Here is a 17,842-nt window from a genome sequence, read left to right on the forward strand (position 1 = left end):
TCCATTAGATTTTGGGTGTGTTGTGGACATTTGTATTCATCAGCCACAAGGGTGTTAGTGAAGTCAGGTAATGATGTAGGTGAGATGAGGAGGCCTGGGGTGCAGTCAGTGTTCCAATTCACAAAGGTGTTCAGTAGGGATGTGATCAGAGATCTATAGCAGGCCACTTAATATCATTCTCTCCAAACCATGTAATTAATATCTTCATGTAGCTCGCTTTATGCACAGGGTCATTGCCATGCTGAAACAGAAGTTCAAATGAATGGAAATTTTTATTATTTTGCATCAACAGACATTCTATACAATTGTGTGTCTCCAGCTTTGTGGTAACAATTTGGAAAAGAAACACATAGGGCATAAAAGGTCAGGTATCCCAAGAGTTTTTTCCATATAGTGTATTTATATCAGTTTTATTAACAACATTTATATTGTATAATAATAACAAATACATTTCAAATTGAATTTATTTAAAATTTCTTTTTTGAGGGTAAGATTGGACACTACTGATTTAAATTATTAGTGAATAGTTTCCTATATTATTCAATCATTTTCCACAGGAAACTTTAACTTTATTTCTCTGGGTAATAGTAGATCTAATTAACTTTATTTAATTAAACTGATCAGTGTTTAATACTATCAATTTTTTTCTTTTTCTTTTTTTTTTTGAAAGCACTGGTTAAATAAATTGAAGAGATGGATTTGTATTGTGTAACCAAAAAGGAATGTGCAATTATTTAATAAATGTTCTCCTTCATAAGTGTGGAAAACCTCAGTCGTGTTTACACAGGCAAAAACAGCATCATTATCATCATTATTTTTATTATTATAATTACCATGTACTTTCATTGCAGGGTAAAAACAAGGAGCAAGCCAATAAAACCAGCAAATAAAATCCAGTGTTCTTTCATTTAATTCACATTAAAACTATCCTGGTTTCAGTCTCACTGGTGACCAAACTGCAGCTGTGGAACTTCTCTTCTCTGTTTTGCCAGCAGTTATGCACATAATATGGTGAATGAGTCAGTCTTCATACCAGCCTAACACCTCAGTCCATTACACACTCCACTCAGTGTTAAAGAGCTGTTTAAGAGGACAAGCCCCATTGCTCTCCCACTGTGTGCTCCACACACTCACAGTTGAAGCCTTTCTACTTTACACAAACTCAAATTCCAGGGCCACTGGACAAGACATAACAACTACAGGGTCAAGCCAAGGTCTGTGTAAGCATCAGTGTCCAGTGGTTAGACATTCAGCAGATGAATGCAGGTAATTTTTTAGCGCTTTAAATGACCTGCTTCAGCATAGTCTAAATAATCTAATATATATGAAATAATCGAATTGATTTAAACATAGGGTTTAGGTTTGAGACAATGTATTTAAATTAATAAATAAGTGAGGAAGAGTTACGCCTAAATGACCTTTCATGGGCCTGTAAAACCATAATTTCCAGTCCCACAAATTCTATGGCAGTCCCATTCTAATCCCAATACACACATCTATACTGAAGCACTTTCTAGGGCACTGTCTCTGATGATTTGCATTGTACTGCAAGACAAGTAGACACACAGCGCATGTACCTATTCACAGTAATGTGGTGTGAAGTTTGAACAGAAGTGTGTCAAAGCATAGAGCCAGGAGGTATCAGTGGTGGACACTAATGAAGTACTGTAAATGTAATTTGTTACTGTATTAAATAAGCTTTTTCATGTATCTGTATTTCCATTTGGGGAGACTTTTACTTTAACTTCACAACATATTATAGTCAAATATCTTTTTACTCACATACATTTTGCGAAATCAGTTGTTCTTTTTTAGTTATAAGTGAAAAAAAATTAAAATGGTCGATCAGGCAGTAAGTCACGGATCAGGGTAGAGCGCACGCTATGTTTTGAACTTGTTTTGATTGAAACTTGGTGGTATCTACTGAGCACGAACATACTGTACAGTTCAGCATCAGTTCAGCAGCAAGCGGAATATTTAGAGAGGAATAAATGATGCAAGAAAACTCCTGACTCAAACTTGCTGCAGCACCTGTGGTCTTATTTGCACAATTTATTTTTAAGCAGTTGAAAAGAAGGTTTTGGGCTCCTGATAATTTGTATAGATATTAGTCAGTGTTTGACTCATTAATATCAGTATATTTATGGATTGTTGTGTTAAGAATAACATTAGAGTCTTTTTACATAAACTTAGTTGAATAAAAGTATTGTGATAAAAATGCTAAAAGGAACAATATAGCCATAATAAATAATAAAATAAATTGCATTTAAAGGCCTTTGTAGTATTTTATCTAGAAAGTTTAAAGGGAGCAGCTTTTATTGGAGTAATATTTTACCTACTGTATCTCCTCTTTAATTCAATTACATTTATGGCATTTGGCAGATACCATTATCCAGAGCGTATTACATCTGAGTAGGGGAGAGTTAACGGCCTTGCTCAAGGCAGCAGTGGCAGTTTGGTGGTGGTGGGATTTGAACTAGTGACCTCCAAAATCCAATGCCTTAACCACTGAGTTACAACCTCCATGGTAACAAGTACATCGTTTGTGTATTTCACCCACCACTAATGCCCACTGTTAAAAACCCTATACAAATAAAAGTACATTTAATTTAATCATTGCAAGTAAGCATAATTACCAATACAAAAACAGGACTGATATTTTCCATGTAGAATTTAAGAAACACCTAAACCTTCTGTTGAGGACAAGAAGGTGGACAGAAGAATTGGTTGGATACACTGGTATAAGAACTGTGGACTTGCCAGAAGCTTCTGCAACTACATTGGTTTGGCAGATCTTTCAATAATGATTAATATTAAACGTGTCAGCACAACTTAATATTATTAGCAAACAACAGTAAAATGGTGCTTGATTTACATTACAGTTAACTCAGCAAATATTTTTATTCATGATCATTGAAGCCTTCTTTAGTTTTAGTGGTCTAAAGATTTATTATATCCCTCGGAAACAATTCTATAATGTGCACGCAAGAAGGTACTAGATGCTTTTGAGTTCCTCGGAGATGCTGATAGGCAGTAGTGAGTCACTCTGCCCGAACTGTGGCGTGTGTCTCAGCCATTGAGTAGCAGCACCACATGCATGACACAACACAGCTTTCAACACCTCTCAAACTACCATGGAGTAACAGAGGCTTGAATTCTCCAAACAGAATTGTGGGGCCTGAGGGACATTTAAAAACATTATTTCTCTTATTGCAATTCTGTAAAGGGGATGAGAGATGAGCTAATGTGAGGGTGAGTATGTAATGTTTGGTTCTGGTTCAAAGAGTATTACCTTCTTTGCATTCTAGTCAGAGCTTTTTATCACACAAAGACAGGCATTTGCTTTTGTGAAAGAAACGCATCTGTGGCATTCAGTGTAGCTTGACATGAGAAAGATCTTCATATTAACATATATTAGATAATTTTACAAAATAATAACCACTTAATATCTACAATACAGCAATAGAATAAGCATTAGAATTTAAGACACTAGCATTTTATTTGAACAAATGTATGTAGGCATGCACACTGACACATGCCTACAGCTGAGGTGCAATAAATGTCTAATACTTTCTTTATGGGTTTCCTTCTCCCAAACACTAAAAATTCAGCTGGACCAAACACATTTTAGCCTGCAAAATGGAGCAATGTCAATGACATCATCAGTATGAGCTAAGACTGAGGAAGCAGTAGAGGGTCAGTGCATCCTCCAGCCATGAGGTTAGCCCTGTCTGTTTGTGTGTGAGTAACCATTGCGACAGAGGCAACCATTTGTCCATTGATGTTGTTGCTGTGAAGTTGACCACCCCCAGGAGCATTATATAGAGATACTGAATCACCGTGTTTTGACCAGCCAGGTGACAAGTATATTAGGTGTTAATTTATGTTGATGTAATGGTATAAGATGGGCATAAGCAGGGTAGTCAATGACCATCACTTTTTTTTTCCTTCTCTCTTGCCTTCTTTCTCACCTCTCCTCTTGGTTTCACCTCACCCTCCTTCCTTCACGCAGTCATTTTGTATGTCAGTATTTTGTTTTTCAAGGTCATGCCCAGTGGAGCGGAGAATGGCAAATCGCTGGAGAAACGGACAGAATGGTGCCAAGCCACAGCTTTTTTTCCTCTTCAACCCAATGGCTTCCCCTCCCACTGCTGCTGTACCTCAAGCTCATATAAGTGTGGGGGGTATAAATGGAGGTACGAAAACAGGGAGTGATTCAGCCAACAAGTGACAGAAAGAGAAGAGATGGCAGGACAGTGGATGATCATCTTGATTGGGGTTTCACTGTGGACGACTTGTTCCACAGCTCCAACTGAATGCCACTTCAACTCTCAAGGTGAGATATTTTTTTTTTTTTTATGACTCAGATGTAGATGTGTCTGGAAACAGTACTTTCACGATCTTAAAGATTGCAGGGTGAAGCGGTACAGAGAATTCAGTGACTGAAATCAAGTGCAAGTGACTTACAAATACCTTTTCACAAACTGCAACCTCGAGAGCATCAACTAATTAGTCTTATGTCTTATATTATCTTTCATAAAGACAAGGGTTAACACCCTTTGCTATCTATTTAATGCATCTGTTTGGATGCTAAACGCATGTTTTTCTTTGTTCTTTCTGTTCCTACAGCTCTGTGTGAGTATGAAGGAAAGCAATACTCGTTAGGACAGAGCTGGATGGAACAGGGGTGCATACAATGCACCTGTCTGCACCCTTTTGGGGTGGGCTGCTGTGAAACGTCAGTAATCCCTTTCTGTCTTAATAATACTAATTTTACAGTAATTCTTCTATAGTGACAGCAATTTCTTGTCATCGAAATCTTTTTTTGAGTTTAGCTCCATTTCATCCTCAGGGTGCAGCAGCCCGTGGACTTCCCACCTTGGTGCCAGCTGCAGGTTGAATCGGTCACCTGCAAGGTAAAATTGGTGTTAACCTCTGACCCACGTCTGCCTTGCATTCCGGGTGAGGGCAACAGTGTGGACCCCAGTCATGGAGAAATTAACATGAAGCTAGCAGATTTCAACTAGCAAGTCCACAAGGCAGTTGATCCATCTGCAAAACCAGTACCGTGTCTGTCTAGCTAAGCTTTCATCATGCTTCACGTATAGAAACTGTAATAATGACTCAATGTCGAATTATTTGCTTTGGTAATGGCTGCTATTGTTTAGGGGTTCATTTCTGCCCCCTGCTTGAATAAACTGTGTTGGTTTTATACCTTGACTCACTATGTAATGAAAAAACATTTAAAGCACAGATTTGAAATTAATGGCAAACAATAACCACAATAACCACAATAAACAAATCCTCAATTAGCCTGAAAATTCTTCAAAATTCTTAATTCTTAAAAATGTGCTGTTTTTAAGTAGTATTTCTGCATCCTTCATTACATTGATTTAATACAAATGTATCTACTCAATATAGCATGGTCATGATATATATTACTTAACAACATATTGTAAATATCCAGCTTTGCACCTTTAATAATAATATGTATTCCATTTGTATTTTTTGTTCGTATTTACCTAAATAAAATATACAACTAACCCCATGTCTGTTAATTATGGTAGAAAGAAAAACAAACAAAATGCATGCATTTATGATTCCACTCTTTAATTTACCAAGAGTTCAAAACACTGTTAATAACTCTAAATAGAGAATCTGTCAGAAATACACATTTAACAGAAAAGCAACGATATATAAAAAAATAGAGCATGTATTTAGTGAGTTCATGTAAAACCACATACACCAGGATCACCAGGATGAAATACAATAAATATAGAAGAAGGTTCAATGTTTATGTCTGTCATGTTAAAATCAGACCAACGTATACACACAAGTTAAAAACAAATAAAAGACCAAAAATCATGATGCTGCTGGTTTTTGATCTGATCTCATAGAATGAAGACACACACACACACACACACACACACACACACACACACACACACACACACACACACACACACACACACACACTCAGATATTGATACTATTCGTCCCTGTAAACTGTGAAACATACGAAGCCAGTGCCGGATTGGTGGGAAGCACTTTGATCGGCAGGTCCCAGCTGAAGGTGTCCACATCCACCTGCTCTGCCCCAGTCCATACAGTGACTTCTGATTGGTTTTGAAGGACGGTAGGCAACTCCACTGGCTCTCTTGCTGTGACGAATTCAAAGTGAAGACGCCATCTTAGGTTTACTAAAGAGAGAGAAATGTCCAGGCATGTCAAGACACAGCTTCTTATCAGTAGTAAAGGTTACTAGTTAATGCATTATGCATAAAATATTGACTTATATAGAACTAGATCATGTGCATATATTCATCACATCATTACAGAAGATATATGATTCTGGATGCTTATTTGTATACCAACATTTTGATAATATAAACCAGAGATGTTTGTCTAAAATTTGAAAAGATACAAAAAATCTCTCTCTTATAAAGCACCACATAGACAGCAATTTTTTCTCTGATCATTTTTAAATAATAATAGTAATTTAATAATCAAACAAGAAAGTCAATGATCAGCTCTGGTACGGTATAGTTTCAGTGCTCAATTGAAATCTTTTGACATAGTTTGCTAGTTCTACCAGCTGATGATAGAGATGATCAAAAATAAACAGCACAGTTTTCATGTTAGCGTCATAGCAGGCCATTGTACAGCTTGAGCAACTTAACATAAAACAGTTGAGGACTAATAAACGGAACAAGGTAAACTAACCGATGTCAGTGCTGAAACCGGGTGTTACATTGAGAGGAACCGGAAGGGAGAAGTGGCTGGAGGCTGTGTGAAGGCAGGACTCCAGATGTCGTCCATGACTTGTGACACTGACTGCCTGAGCCGGTCGCCTCTGAAACTGCTCATGGACCTCTTCCTCACTCTGCAGACTCACTGAGTACTGAGATCACACGCAAAACTGACATAAGTTCTACACGAACATAGGTGCGCACACACACCTCACAAATCAGTATGGACCTTAAAAATGTCCAAAAGGTGTAAATGCATGGGGTTCACTTATTGGATATTTAGCCATGAAAAAAAATATATAAATTGTGTGTGTGTCAAAGAAATACATTTTATTAGTCTTTTTGAGCTGGATTAGGGTTAATGGGATTTAACTGGATGAATTGGGCAAGATAAAGTATTTCACCATGTACCGTAATTTCCGGACTATAAAGCGCACCCATAGATAAGCCACACCCACTGAATTTGACAAAGATTTTTATTTTGAACATAAATAAGCCGCACCTTCAGGTGTCTACACTGAAACTAATGAACTTTACACAGGCTTTAACGAAAGTGTCTGTTACACGGTGTAACGGGTGAAATACTTTGAGCTTCCTTTAGGAGCAATGGGCATAGCCATCCTATTTTTCCGCTATTACTGCATGTGTGCAAGACTGAGGAATATGTCCTTATTATTTTCTGATGCTGAAGTTTCTTTGACTAACCCGTAACGCTGTTGCCAAGAAAAATAAAAAAAAGCACGAGTTTTGGAAACCTGTTGGCTTGTATCTAAACAGTAGCCTACCAAGAAAGTCATTGTTCACTGTCTTCCTTCTTCCTCTCACAACAATTTCTCTCGGGAGTTTACCTTTTGGCATCGCCGTGCGTTAAAAAAAAAAAAAAAAAAAAAAAAAAAAAAAAGTGTGTTTTTTCGTTTCCGTTCGTAAATTTCATTGGTCTAATGTTATGGGGTTCAGTTTTTTGGCTTGTAGTTTGTGAAACCGGGAAAAACCCAGGAAAAAAAATCATAAATAAGCCGCTTCGATGTTTAAGCCGCTGAGTTTAAAACGTGGGAAAAAAGTAGCGGCTTATAGTACGAAAAATACGGTAGTTGAATTGACATGTCAACGTGTGACACTAACATAACAGTATCACCAAGTTTAATTTGTACAGTTCAATAAGTGCTATAAATAAAGTAAACAGCAGAATTATTATGTCCAGGACTTTTAAGTATTAAATAAATACATTGATTTGTGGTTTGTCATCTTTTTAGCAATCACTTTAATGACAATATCCAAATGCAAAACCCGATCTGACTCGAATAGAACTCGAGTTTGTCGTTATTCGCGCCATAAAAAATAAGTTTATTATATACCACACAATTTCTTTTTGAAAAATAATTAGGATGTCCGTGTGATCTGTACCTGTAGACATGGAATATCTCCCTCTGAAAAGGTAAATGTGCCAATGATGTCCTCTCCTAATCTGTACACAGTCTTAAAGATACAGAATTTGGCCACTTTCCCTCGCACGTTAGTGATATTGAACAGATCTGTAGAGGAGTAAGGAGAATGTCAGTGTAAAAGAACTGGCAAAAATTAAATGTGCATAAAAGCATGAATATAACTGAGGTGACTGACGTGGACAACGACGTGAGGTTGTGATCATCAGCATGTCTAGTGCTCGCTCCAGTGGTCTCGTGTCTCTTCTCCCGCCCTCTTCATCTTCCAGAAAAGGGTTTGTGGGTGACACTTCCTCATCCTGTAGGAAGGGAGGCTCAGGCATGCCTGAAACACAAAAGCACAGAAACCCAGTCAGATATTTCCCACTAAAAGGAATACTATTCATGTCTGATCTTATCTTAAGCCATGAGGGTTTTTTTTTTTGAGAATTGTTTTTCATTTATAACAAATTATACTGTTTGCCTGTTCTGCTAAATGACTGTCAATGGATATTACATTTGGTGTATAACCCACTATTATTCCTGTTCTACCTTGTACCAGAACAAAATGTTGACTAAAGGCAGAAAGGCATTAATGATTCTCATGTTGATCATTATTTATTAAAATGAATATTACCATGCAGTACGAGCACTCTGAAGGGGACACGCAGCAACTTGATTGGAGAGTTAACCCTCTGACAGCCAATTGTCAGTTTGTAAACGTATTTCACTGCTTGACCGCGAAAACTAGGAGGGCCGTCCATGGGGACGAGCTCGCTGTAAGTGTCTGTAACCGAGAAAAACGTAAAGAGAAAAGTAAAGATATGAGAAGAAAAAAGAAAAAAGAGGACAGGACAGCATGTTTAATTATGCGCTAATGATTTACTTAAACACTCAGGTTTGTAACATAGTGTGAAATGATTCATTAAAGATTTGACAAGCTAATATTCGACTTAAGCAAATAGCTGCTTACAGGTTTTACTCTCTCCAGGGTCCAGTCGCAGGTCACAGAAGAGGATCTTGGGAGGAGTGTCCAGCATGCACTGGCCTCGCTCCCCTAGTGAAGCAGAAAAGAAAAAACAAACATTATGGCTTAATAGCTAAAACAACACAAGGATTGTAAAACAAAGTGGAACACATCCAAAGTTAAATGTATCACACTCTGCATTCAGATCCCACAATAATGAGACGTGAAAAATCTGAAAAATGATAGAGCTTTATTATTAAAAAGTAAATCTCAAATGTCTGGAAATTCTTGATGAAACAAAAGATGATTGTTTTCACACAAGAAAGGAAAACACGCTAGAGTTCAATCACATACAATCCTTACCACATGCAAGAAATTACGAGCCACTACACATGTAGCAAAGACGTCACAGCCCCCGTTTCCCCTGTAACTTGTAAGACGGTATTCTGAACTAGTTTCCTAAGAACCTTGAACTAAGAAACCATAAAATCCTCCTATCGGATACCAAAAATATAAAAAAAAATACCTTCACAATATCAATAATTACACATTGCTTTGTTAAATAATAATAAAATGTTTAAAGACGGTTATTATTAGATTTAGATTATGTGGACTGTGCAGCACACGAGTTCCTGAACACAAAAAAACCCTGTTTTTATATATATATATATATATATATATATATATATATATATATATATATATATATATATATATATATATATATATATATATTATACACACACACACACACACACACACACACACACACACACATATATATATATATATATATAGTACAGACCAAAAGTTTGGACACACCTTCTCATTCAAAGAGTTTATTTATTTTCATGACTATGAAAATTGTAGAGTCACACTGAAGGCATCAAGGGCTATTTGACCAAGAAGGAGAGTGATGGGGTGCTGCGCCAGATGACCTGGCCTCCACAGTCACCGGACCTGAACCCAATCGAGATGGTTTAGGGGTGAGCTGGACCGCAGAGTGAAGGCAAAAGGGCCAACAAGTGCCAAGCATCTCTCGGGGAACTCCTTCAAGACTGTTGGAAGACCATTTCAGGTGACTACCTCTTGAAGCTCATCAAGAGAATGCCAAGAGTGTGCAAAGCAGTAATCAAAGCAAAAGGTATCTACTTTGAAGAACCTAGAATATGAAATTTTTCAGTTGTTTCACACTTTTTTGTTATGTATAAAATTCAACGTGTTAATTCATAGTTTTGATGCCTTTAGTGTGAATCTACAATTTTCATAGTCATGAAAATAAAGAAAACTCTTTAAATGAGAAGGTGTGTCCAAACTTTTGGTCTGTACTGTATATATTATATATACACACACATACATACAACGAGGAAAATAAGTATTTGAACACCCTGCTATTTTGCAAGTTCTCCCGATTAGAAATGATGGAGGGGTCTGAAATTGTCATCGTAGGTGCATGTCCACTGTGAGAGACATAATCTAAAAAAAAATCAATCCAGAAATCACAATATATGATTTTTAAACTATTTATTTGTATGATACAGCTGCAAATAAGTATTTGAACACCTGTCTATCAGCTAGAATTCTGACCCTCAAAGACCTGTTAGTCTGCCTTTAAAATGTCCACCTCCACTACATTTATTATCCTAAATTAGATGCACCTGTTTGAGGTCGTTAGCTGCATAAAGACACCTGTCCACCCCATACAATCAGTAAGAATCCAACTACTAACATGGCCAAGACCAAAGAGCTGTCCAAAGACACTAGAGAAAAAATTGTACACCTCCACAAGGCTGGAAAGGGCTACAGGGAAATTGCCAAGCAGCTTGGTGAAAAAAGGTCCACTGTTGGAGCAATCATTAGAAAATGGAAGAAGCTAAACATGACTGTCAATCTCCCTCAGACTGGGGCTCCATGCAAGATCTCACCTCGTGGGGTCTCAATGATCCTAAGGAAGGTGAGAAATCAGCCCAGAACTACACGGGAGGAGCTGGTCAATGACCTGAAAAGAGCTGTGACCACCGTTTCCAAGGTTACTGTTGGTAATACACTAAGACGTTATGGTTTGAAATCATGCATGGCACGGAAGGTTCCCCTGCTTAAACCAGCACATGTCCAGGCACGTCTAAAGTTTGCCAATGACCATTTGGATGATCCAGAGAAGTCATGGGAGAAAGTCATGTGGTCAGATAAGACCAAAATAGAACTTTTGGGTCATAATTCTACTAAACGTGTTTGGAGGAAGAAGAATGATGAGTACCATCCCAAGAACACAATCCCTACTGTGAAGCATGGGGGTGGTAGCATCATGCTTTGGGGTGTTTTTCTGCACATGGGACAGGGCGACTGCACTGTATTAAAGAAAGGATGACCGGGGCCATGTATTGCGAGATTTTGGGGAACAACCTCCTTCCCTCAGTTAGAGCATTGAAGATGGGTCGAGGCTGGGTCTTCCAACATGACAATGACCCAAAGCACACAGCCAGGATAACCAAGGAGTGGCTCTGTAAGAAGCATATCAAGGTTCTGCCGTGGCCTAGCCAGTCTCCAGACCTAAACCCAATAGAGAATCTTTGGAGGGAGCTCAAACTCCGTGTTTCTCAGCGACAGGCCAGAAACCTGACTGATCTAGATAAGATCTGTGTGGAGGAGTGGGCCAAAATCCCTCCTGCAGTGTTTGCAAACCTGGTGAAAAACTACAGGGAACGTTTGACCTCTGTAATTGCAAACAAAGGCTACTGTACCAAATATTAACATTGACTTTCTCAGGTGTTCAAATACTTATTTGCAGCTGTATCATACAAATAAATAGCTTAAAAATCATATATTGTGATTTCTGGAATTTTTTTTCCAGATTATGTCTCTCACAGTGGACATGCACCTACGATGACAATTTCAGACCCCTCCATGATTTCTAAGTGGGAGAACTTGCAGAATAGCAGGGTGTTCTATATATATATATATATATAATAAAAAAAATTGAGAATTCTGTACTGTTTAAAGTTGAGTAGATTCTAAACTGTTATTTCACTAAAGCCAGTACCACTTTTATTGGCTAATTGGCACTGTCACCACTGGCTCACAAGTGTGGCACGGCATATTTGCATATGCACTGGGCACTTTAGTGTGTATGCACAAACTCTCAATGCTACATATACATACATATATATATATACATACATACATACATACATACATATACATACATACATACATACATACATACATACATACATACATACATACATACATACATACATACATACATACATACATACATACATATATATATATATATATATATATATATATATATACATACAGTGGGTACGGAAAGTATTCAGACCCCCTTAAATGTTTCACTCTGTGTTATATTGCAGCCATTTGCTAAAATCATTTAAGTTCATTCTTCTTCCTCATGAATGTACACATAGCACCCCATACTGACAGAAAAACACAGAATTGTTGACATTGTTGCACATTTATTAAAAAAGAAAAACTGAAATATCACATGGTCCTAAGTATTCAGACCCTTTGCTGTGACACTCATATATTTAACTCAGGTGCTTTCCATTTCTTCTGATCATCCTTGAGATGGTTCTACACCTTCATTTGAGTCCAGCTGTGTTTGATTATACTGATTGGACTTGATTAGGAAAGCCACACACCTGTCTATATAAGACCTTACAGATCACAATGCATGTCAGAGCAAATGAGAATCATGAGGTCAAAGGAACTGCCTGAAGAGCTCAGAGACAGAATTGTGGCAAGGCACAGATCTGGCCAAGATTACAAAAAGATTTCCGCTGCACTTAAGGTTCCTAGGAGCACAGTGGCCTTCATAATCCTCAAATGGAAGACGTTTGGGACGACCAGAACCCTTCCTAGAGCTGGCCGTCCGGCCAAACTGAGCTATCGGGGGAGAAGAGCCTTGGTGAGAGAGGTAAAGAAAAACCCAAAGATCACTGTGGCTGAGCTCCAGAGATGCAGTCGAGAGATGGGAGAAAGTTGTAGAAAGTCAACCATCACTGCAGCCCTCCACCAGTCGGGGCTTTATGGCAGAGTGGCCCGACGGAAGCCTCTCCTCAGTGTAAGACACATGAAAGCCCGCATGGAGTTTGCTAAAAAACACCTGAAGGACTCCAAGATGGTGAGAAATAAGATTCTCTGGTCTGATGAGACCAAAATATAACTTTTTGGCCTTAATTCTAAGCGGTATGTGTGGAGAAAACCAGGCACTGCTCATCACCTGTCTAATACAGTCCCAACAGTGAAGCATGGTGGTGGCAGCATCATGCTGTGGGGGTGTTTTTCAGCTGCAGGGACAGGATGAATGGTTGCAATCGAGGGAAAGATGAATGCGGCCAAGTACAGGGATATCCTGGACAAAAACCTTCTCCAGAGTGCTCTGGACCTCAGACTGGGCTGAAGGTTTACCTTCCAACAAGACAATGACCCTAAGCACACAGCTAAAATAACTAAGGAGTTCTTGACTGTTCTTGAATGGCCCAGCCAGAGCCCTGACTTAAACCCAATTGAGCATCTCTGGAGAGACCTAAAAATGGCTGTCCACCAACGTTTACCATCCAACCTGACAGAACTGGAGAGGATCTGCAAGGAGGAATGGCAGAGGATCCCAAAATCCAGGTGTGAAAGACTTGTTGCATCTTTCCCAAAAAGACTCCTGGCTGTATTAGATCAAAAGGGGGCTTCTACTAAATACTGAGCAAAGGGTCTGAATACTTAGGACCATGTGATATTTCAGTTTTTCTTTTTTAATAAATCTGCAACAATGTCAACAATTCTGTGTTTTTCTGTCAATATGGGGAGCTATGTGTACATTCATGAGGAAGAAGAATGAACCTAAATGATTTTAGCAAATGGCTGCAATATAACAAAGAGTGAAAAATTTAAGGGGGTCTGAATACTTTCCGTACCCACTGTGTATATATATACAGAAGAGCATACCAAAAATACACATATGGAAAGATATATATATATCTTTCCATATGTGTATTTTTGGTATGCTCTTCTGTGTGTTGTCTTACACTCTTCCCTAGTACAGATATGCATTAAACACTATATCTAGAGTCTTTTTATTATCATGCACAGCTTCGTACCAGCTGCATGTGACAAATAAAACGTCAAACGGGCAATGTTGGAGACTGCAGACACAGTGGTCAACCATTTAAACAAAGTAGTGGATGAAGAATACAATTCATGCTTACTTCCCTATAACATTGGAAGATGTCCAGCTGTGACATTAGCAAAGAACTGGCAAAAACCATTGGAACCAAGATACGCCTATTTACCGTATAAAGAAATCTGGCCAGCAGTGGTCTTCATGATGAAATTAAGGCCAAAAAGCAATAACCCTAACATGGAAGCAAGACTAATTGACTCAGCTATGCACAAAAATGTAGGAACTGTGGTGCATGTGACTTGGACTGATGAGTCAATTGTCACAATTGTAAATATTTGGCTGTAGCAGAAGGTAAGCTGTTTGTCAAAGGCCTTGAGAGCATAACAATAATAAGTGTCTCAGAGTAACAGTGAAAAATAGTGGAGGTTTACAGCCTATTTGGGGCTGCATTTCTGCAAAATACTTATCTATTATGCAATACTATCAGCCAGGCGTCTATTTAGCCCCCAAAACTGGGACGACAAAACCAGAAATACAGTTTTACAAGTCATTAGGAACTATTTCCAAAGTAGAGAAGAACAAGGATTCCTAGAAATACTATCTTTGGCCCACATAGAGTCCTGATCTCAACATCATCAAATCTGTGTGGGATGAAGAAACAGAAAGATTTGAGGCAGCCTTCATGCACAGAAGGGGTTAGTTCTCCAAGATGTTTGGGAACAACCTAATTGCTTCAGAATTCCTTCAAAAACTGTGTAAGCTTACCTAGAAGAATTCAAGATATTTTGCAGACAAAGGGTGGTCACACCAAATATTGATTGATTTGGATTACTTTTGATGTAGGAAAGGATCATACGCACACCTTAAAACAGACCACATGGAAATTAGCACGTAAATGGTGTCAAACCAAATTGACAGTATTTCAAATAGCATGGAATGAGAGCCTCCTGAAATATAGAAAATCTCTTAGTTTGGCTAGATCAGCATATTTCAGAAAAGCCAGATGAGAGAGATCATCTTAACAATGTTGAGGAGTGTGTAAAGGACATTAGACAGTGGATGCTTAAGAACTTCCTTCTGCTCAACTCAGATAAGACGGAAGTACTTTTACTAGGACCACATGCAGCTAGAAGTAAACTTTCTGACTACGTAGCATCTCTTTCTATTTTTGTTTCTATCTCAGCGTGTACAGCAGTCAAAAACCTTGGTGTGATTATTGACCCTAGTCTTTCCTTTGAGGCTCACAAGAATAATGTTACCAGGATCGCCTTCTTTCATGGTAGAAATATTGCTAAAATTAGAAATATGATGTTACAGGATGCAGAAAAACTAATTCATGCTTATGTTACATCTAGATTAGACTACTATAATGCTTTACTGTCTGGGTGTGCGAGTAAGTGCATAAATAAGCTTCAGTTAGTTCAGAATGCAGGCTCCCAATTAAATCTCGCATTGATTATAAAATACTACTACTGACGTATAAAGCACTTAACGGTCTCACGCGGCAGTATCTGAGTGAACTTCTGTACCAGTATGATCCTCCATGCCTACTTAGATCAAAAGGTGCAGGCTATTTGTTGGTACCTCAAATATTGAAGACTACAGCAGAAGGGAAGCTCTTTCTCTTATAAAGCCCCACAGTTATGGAACAGCCTTCCAATCAGTGTTTGGGACTCAGACACAGTCTCAGTGTTCAATGCGAGGTTGAAAACATTTATTTAGTCGAACCTTTTATCAGTAGATTTTACTTAGGTAAAGGCTCAGATCTGGAGGGATCATGGATATAGTGTGTTCGGTAAAATGGGATATTTGTATGCTGTCGTCCCCCCACATTCACACGTTCACTCAGGTTTGTTGACGGTGGTGTGGCTGCGTCTCTTATGCCAGAGATCCATCATGTCGGTGTTACCTTCTGGTTCTCCTTTTTAGCTATGCTGCCATAGCAAATCTTGCCAGAGTCCCAACTGCACAGTGACATTAACTTTCATACAACAATAAGGACACATAATCCATATCCTTCTTATCCTTTTCCTTGCCACATTCGCCATCGGCTTGCTCGTCAGGGTCAAACTTACACTTATAAAGAACATCTTATTCATTTTTTTATCACCACATTACCTGTGTAAAGCTGCTTTGGCACAACGTTCATTGTTAAAAGAATACAATTTTTTTTTATTTATTTTGATCAATTATTTAACAATTATTTTAAAAGTATTCTTACTTTAAAAGCATTCTTACTTTACACCTGTTTTTCTAAAACCTTTGCACATTCTTTATATACACACACACATACATATACACTGTAGCAGCATACACAAACACCTTTCTGTAACTGTTTATTAGTGTGTTACAGTGCATTAGTCTGTCTTATCTTCAGCCCAAAAGATCTGGGAGCAAGTGCTTGGTGTGGGTCTCACCTCTGCTGGGGATGAGCACAGTGTCATTCTCTGCCTGCACGTCTTGCTTGGTGCCCTGAGTGGGCAAAGCTACACGGCTCTCACTAGCATGGAACTGGCAGTGGATCTGAGCACTAGCCCATGCAAGCATCTCACTAAAAATAAAACAAGATGATATTATATATAGTGCAGGTAGGATGCAGAGCAAACTATTGTAACATTAACCAGTAAAACCCTACAAGTTCCTACAGTAAAACCCTACAAGTTCACACTACAGTTGGAAAGTGAAAGTTGATTATTTGATCCAAAGCACTGCAATTTTTATTGCAATATTTGGGATCCTAACTTCCTATGAATACAAATGTACAAAGTGCGAAACATCCTGCATGATCATGATGTACAGATAGTGTTGGTTGCTACTTAATTGGGCTACAAAAGACTTCTTTACCTGCTTGCACTAGTGGAAAGATGGGACATTGGATTGGTGAAGGTGATGAGGCACTCCAGCACTTCCCCAGCCAGAAACACAGGCCCCCGGGCCATGGAGGCCACCACCTCAATCATCTGACAGTGAAAAGTAGCACCAAAAGATCACCAATACTGCACAACTGATATAAATAAAGAATATTTGAATAATTTATCTGGAGAACTAATGAGGTCATCCCAAAACTGCATACACCAAGACCGCGTAAATCCCACACTTAAAGCATTTTTACAACATAAAGCCACGTGACCAAAAAGAAATCAATTTAAAGAAACTATTTCTATCAGATAGGGAACTGTTACCATCTGCCCATTTAGGCCATCGAACCGACATATAATAATATTGATGGTTTAAGTTAAGGCTAGTAAATATAACATATACAATCACTTATACCTTGATGAAAGTGTGTGATGACCAAATCGGCAAAAAAATTATTTTTTAAACGACTGAACCGAAAGCGGCAGAGACGCTCTACCCTGCGTCATAAGCAAAACAAAACCTCCACAAATTGAGATGGCCGACTATGACGATTTCCTGGGTTTACCCTACGTCAGACAAACTTGTACGTGTACAAATATATAATCCTTACACCACTACTTAATTAGTTGACATAATGTCATGTATAATATACGTTTTGTAAAGGAATATATTATCGGACTTTAAATAAACAAGGTTTACTCAAACG

At 38.3% G+C, this 17,842-nt stretch overlaps 2 protein-coding genes across 2 annotated transcripts in view; one reads left to right on the forward strand and one right to left on the reverse strand.

Annotated features, from left to right (window-relative positions):
• The first annotated feature begins 4,103 nt into the window (after positions 1-4,103).
• Positions 4,104-5,543, forward strand: msmp1 (microseminoprotein, prostate associated 1). Its single transcript, XM_083541590.1, has 3 exons — positions 4,104-4,336; positions 4,630-4,738; positions 4,853-5,543. The coding sequence occupies exons 1-3, from the start codon at positions 4,246-4,248 to the stop codon at positions 5,025-5,027; spliced, it is 375 nt and encodes a 124-aa protein (XP_083397716.1). The 5' UTR covers positions 4,104-4,245; the 3' UTR covers positions 5,028-5,543.
• Positions 5,544-5,593: 50 nt separating this feature from the next.
• Positions 5,594-17,842, reverse strand: part of rgp1 (GP1 homolog, RAB6A GEF complex partner 1) — a 12,307-nt gene continuing 58 nt past the window's right edge. Inside the window, exons 1-9 of the mRNA XM_083541589.1 lie at positions 17,551-17,842; positions 17,122-17,237; positions 16,695-16,828; positions 9,144-9,227; positions 8,808-8,957; positions 8,370-8,516; positions 8,154-8,281; positions 6,724-6,901; positions 5,594-6,200 (exon numbers count right to left, since the gene is read on the reverse strand). The exon at positions 17,551-17,842 is cut by the window's right edge and continues 58 nt beyond it. Coding sequence (XP_083397715.1) covers positions 5,977-6,200; positions 6,724-6,901; positions 8,154-8,281; positions 8,370-8,516; positions 8,808-8,957; positions 9,144-9,227; positions 16,695-16,828; positions 17,122-17,237 — 1,161 coding nt within the window. The 5' untranslated portion in view covers positions 17,551-17,842 and the 3' untranslated portion in view covers positions 5,594-5,976. The remainder of the gene's footprint in view (positions 6,201-6,723; positions 6,902-8,153; positions 8,282-8,369; positions 8,517-8,807; positions 8,958-9,143; positions 9,228-16,694; positions 16,829-17,121; positions 17,238-17,550) is intronic.

Source organism: Silurus aristotelis (assembly GCF_946808225.1).
Source record: "Silurus aristotelis genome assembly, chromosome: 5".
NCBI lineage: Eukaryota > Metazoa > Chordata > Actinopteri > Siluriformes > Siluridae > Silurus > Silurus aristotelis.